Raw genomic sequence first — 3,956 nt, 5'->3', positions numbered from 1 at the left:
CTTAAACACACAGTCACAGAAGCAGCTCTTTGGCTGCTTACTGTACACTTGCAAATATTATTGTGAGTATATTGATGACTACTTTAAACGTGGCTTTACAACACATGAAACACTTCACGTGGGATTGTGCAAACGCACCCTTGAAAGGATTTTAAGCTTTGAACAAAGTTATTATAATTACTTGTGTTTGCTATTTTCTTTAATAGTTTGATCTTTGATAGAGTAATCTGGGTTTCTTAACCCTAAATTAAAAGGATTTAAGTTATAATAACAGAAATGTGCTGAAATATAGTTTTACATTTATATAACTGCATGTACAATATTTTAACATTTGAATAAACAATCAAATGCAGAGACAGTTATTTACCAATCTGTTGGGAGTAGTTACATTTACACCGTCTTACATTTACAACCGGCCCTTTGAGGCCGACCGTGATGCTGATGTGGCCCGGAGTGAAGATGAGCTTGACACCCCTGCTCTAAGTGCATGTTTAATTTTTTCAAGACTTAAAAAAAACATCACATCCTTAAGCCAGGCATATATGGCTCTTTTCTTATTAAATGGCTCACTTCTCCCTTTGGTCGTATCTTGAATGCCCAAACTATTAGGCGTAGTTATCACTTATATTAACATAATCACAACCAAAAGAAAAATAATAATCACAAAACAGTTGATGTGCTTTACTGTAACGTCCAGTCGTAATAAATACTTCTCAGTCTCAACTATTATCCAAATAACTATGATAAAGCCACATTTTTTGCTGACAGTATAGCTTTCCCATCATGATCTGCTTCACTGAATATCTAACAACATACAGCGATATATATTCTAGATCATGTATCAACTGCTGACAAACCCCTTGAATGAATAAGAGCGGATGTTTACTTTTGCAGTGGTGGAATCTAACTAATTAATTAACTATATTTCAAAGCTTTAGTTATAGTTACTTTGCAAAGTTAGATTGTTGATAACAACATAAGGTAGGTTAGAATATATTATTACAGATAGTAAATATAGTAGCGGTGTATTAGATCTGGATTATTCTTCCACCCCTGGACTTCAGTAAGTTAAGTGACACAATGTCACACTTTTAATGGAATATCTTACGTGTGACTTATTATCTCCAACTAATGGCCTATAGTGCCACTAAGCTGTTGTGCTGAAACATGTTGGTTAGATGTCTTTAGGAGAAGATGTACTGTTGTCTGAGGTGCAGGGGAATGTGTCACAGACTTTCAGATGTGAAATAACTAAATAACATTACAGTGGATGAGAGAGCTTTAGGGCTCTTAGTGTTTGGAGCCAGACAATTAAAAACTACAAAGTTGTATTTCCTAAACGTGTAAAAGGACAAAATATCTATGTTTTAAAGTATCACTTTTGTATCAGAAGGCACATTTGTGAGGCTTATAAGGACTTAAGTGTGAAATGTTTGCCTAAAGCAGAACAGCTGGAGGTTAGAGTGGCTGACGTCAGCCGCTCCGCTACTGCCCCCTTCTGGCCTGGACAGGATCCAACACTGATCCTCTTAACATTCATAACATAAAGTTAATTTTATGTCAAAATAAAATAAATACATGAACAACAATGTGACTACATCCTGTGTGGGTCACATTCTTCTAAAGATAAAAATATTAATTTCCCCAGATATTAGTTTACATCACCACAAACATGAATATAAAGCACATCACATGTATTTTACAGCATCCCAAAGATGCTTTCCAGGTCAGATCAGAGTTGAATCACTGAATCCATGGAAATATTACAATACATGTTTGATTCCTGTATTTAAAATGTTTTGAAAATTATCATCCCACAAATATGAGTTGCTGTCAAGTGCACCTTTAAAATGTTAAAGTGATATTCAGAGATTATTAAAGTAATTTAGGGTACTTGTAATTAGTTTAGCCTGAACACATTGGTCAATTGTTATTGGGGTGAATATGTCGAGATATGTTAAGTTATTATAATCTTCTGATAAATGAAGTATATTAAGGGGTGAAGGGGTCAGTTTGTGTTTTCTTCAGGATTTAGTTTGGTTCATTTAAAATGATCAAGATTAAATAATAGTTGCAATGTACCACCAGTAAACAACACTTGCTTCCCTTTTATAATGTATCACATCTACAAAACACGCACTACGGGCTTCATATCTGGTCACAGAATAGCAAGAAAGGGGCTACCTCACACAATCACCGAAGACTCCTGAAATGTATAAATCTGATCCACAGTATGTGCCATTGACTTGATGATGTCATGAAGCTGTGTTGTGAGTTATCTGCAAATCAGCAAATCCAGACCACAGTGAAAGGCTCAGGGAAGGGAGCAGCAGCAGCGGGCGGTCTGGCCTTCGCTGGAGGGTTAGTCGGGGGACCTCTTGGTATCGCAGTCGGTGAGTGGGAATAAATGCATGCAACAGTTTCTCCCACTCGTGTGTGTGCAATCATAATTCCACATGTTTGAAACCCTCTTAACATGTAGGCGGTGCTGTCGGAGGCCTTCTGGGCTGCTGGCTGACCAGTGGACAGTTCAAACCGCTGCCTCAGATCATAATGGAGCTCAGTCCTCAGCAGCAGCAGCAGCTTTATGGTAGTCTTCTGGCCGTGCTGGGAGACATTCAGTGGACAGATTTGGCTCAGCTAACTGCTCTAGTGATGGGCAACGCCACCCTGAAGCAGCAGCTGACGGCGACCCTTCTCGGGTACATCTCCAAGGAGCTCCAGGCGCAGGTGCACTACGTGGATTAGTGTCTGTGGAAGAACTGGGATACCCTAACGTAGGGGTGCACATGCTCAGAAGGTCTTTTGAAAATAATGTGAACTGTTTTATGACGCTGAAGAGACTCTTTATCAAACGTGAAATCACTTGTTGTAAATTTGCACAGACGCCATCACAGTCTTGGTTCCAGGTTATACAGTTATTGTGAAAACAGCTGTATTGTTATGATGTGGGGTGTTTCGCGGACCCAAATGCAGACTCAGACAGCAGAGTTCTATTTCAAAACCAAGGTAGTTTATTTCTCTCAGTCAAGGGAAAAGACAGGTAATGGCCAAAGGCAATAGGAGGCGTCTCCACGCCTCCGCACGGTTCCAAGCCGGAAAGTGGCTAATCCTACACAGCGGCAGACGAAGCAGACAGGAAAACTGTCAAACGTCAAATACGGAGGCACGTCCTCGCGCTCTGCACGGATCCTAGCCGGGAGGTGGCAGGTCACATGTATACCTGGATTCATTTATTATTGGAAGTACACTCATCAGATGAAGGAATTATGTATTCATCAATGGCACTGTTAATCATATAAGAGACATAGTGGTTCTGTTTGTGATAACGGTTTTATACAAAATGTATAAAATACATTTGACACACCACATGAAACATCACACAGGGGAGGAACGATGGAGCTTTCATCCTATCTTTATCCAAGACCGTGTTCCTTCAATTTGAGAGCATCGCTCATTGAGTCCACGCTCAGATTTGGTACTGTCTTTAGCTTGATCCGGTAGACGAATTGAGTTTTTATTTTCTAGTTAGTGTTGGTTTTCTAGAGGGGGCCGGGGACACGCTCACCTGGAAGAAAATGTTGTACATTTTAAAGTTAAATGTATCAGTCTGGTGCACTCTGAGACCAACATCAAGAACATGAACATAATTCAGGCTGAAAGTAACGCAGTTTAAACTGACAAATGCAGGAAGGACAGCTGGCAAGAAATCACTAACTGTGTCATTCTGTAAATTAACCTATTTATAATATCACTGCTTCATCTATAACGGGATTGATCTGACTATAATAACACGTGTATTCACGTTCATGTTTTACTTTGATGTATTCTTATTCTTTCAGCTGAGACCCAGCGATGTGAAACGGACTTTTGGGCAAATAAATAAATATATATATGAATATAATTCTAAGCAGTGAGGAAGTTTCCTTCCATGATTTAAAATCACCCACACCAAA

At 39.2% G+C, this 3,956-nt stretch overlaps 1 protein-coding gene across 1 annotated transcript; it reads left to right on the top strand.

Annotated features, from left to right (window-relative positions):
* Positions 1-2,233: 2,233 nt before the first annotated feature.
* On the top strand, positions 2,234-2,748 carry LOC306795957 (protein C19orf12 homolog; the record flags this gene model as incomplete). Its single annotated transcript, XM_079294695.1, is given in 3 exon segments — positions 2,234-2,242; positions 2,246-2,393; positions 2,483-2,748. Coding segments are annotated over 3 exon segments (423 nt in total).
* Between the last annotated feature and the right edge of the window lie 1,208 nt (positions 2,749-3,956).

The sequence above is a fragment of the Melanostigma gelatinosum genome, assembly GCF_949748355.1.
Source record: "Melanostigma gelatinosum genome assembly, chromosome: 1".
In the NCBI taxonomy this organism is placed as follows: Eukaryota; Metazoa; Chordata; class Actinopteri; order Perciformes; family Zoarcidae; genus Melanostigma; species Melanostigma gelatinosum.
Note: the sequence above shows the minus strand (reverse complement) of the source record. Positions and strands in the feature narration are given on the sequence as shown.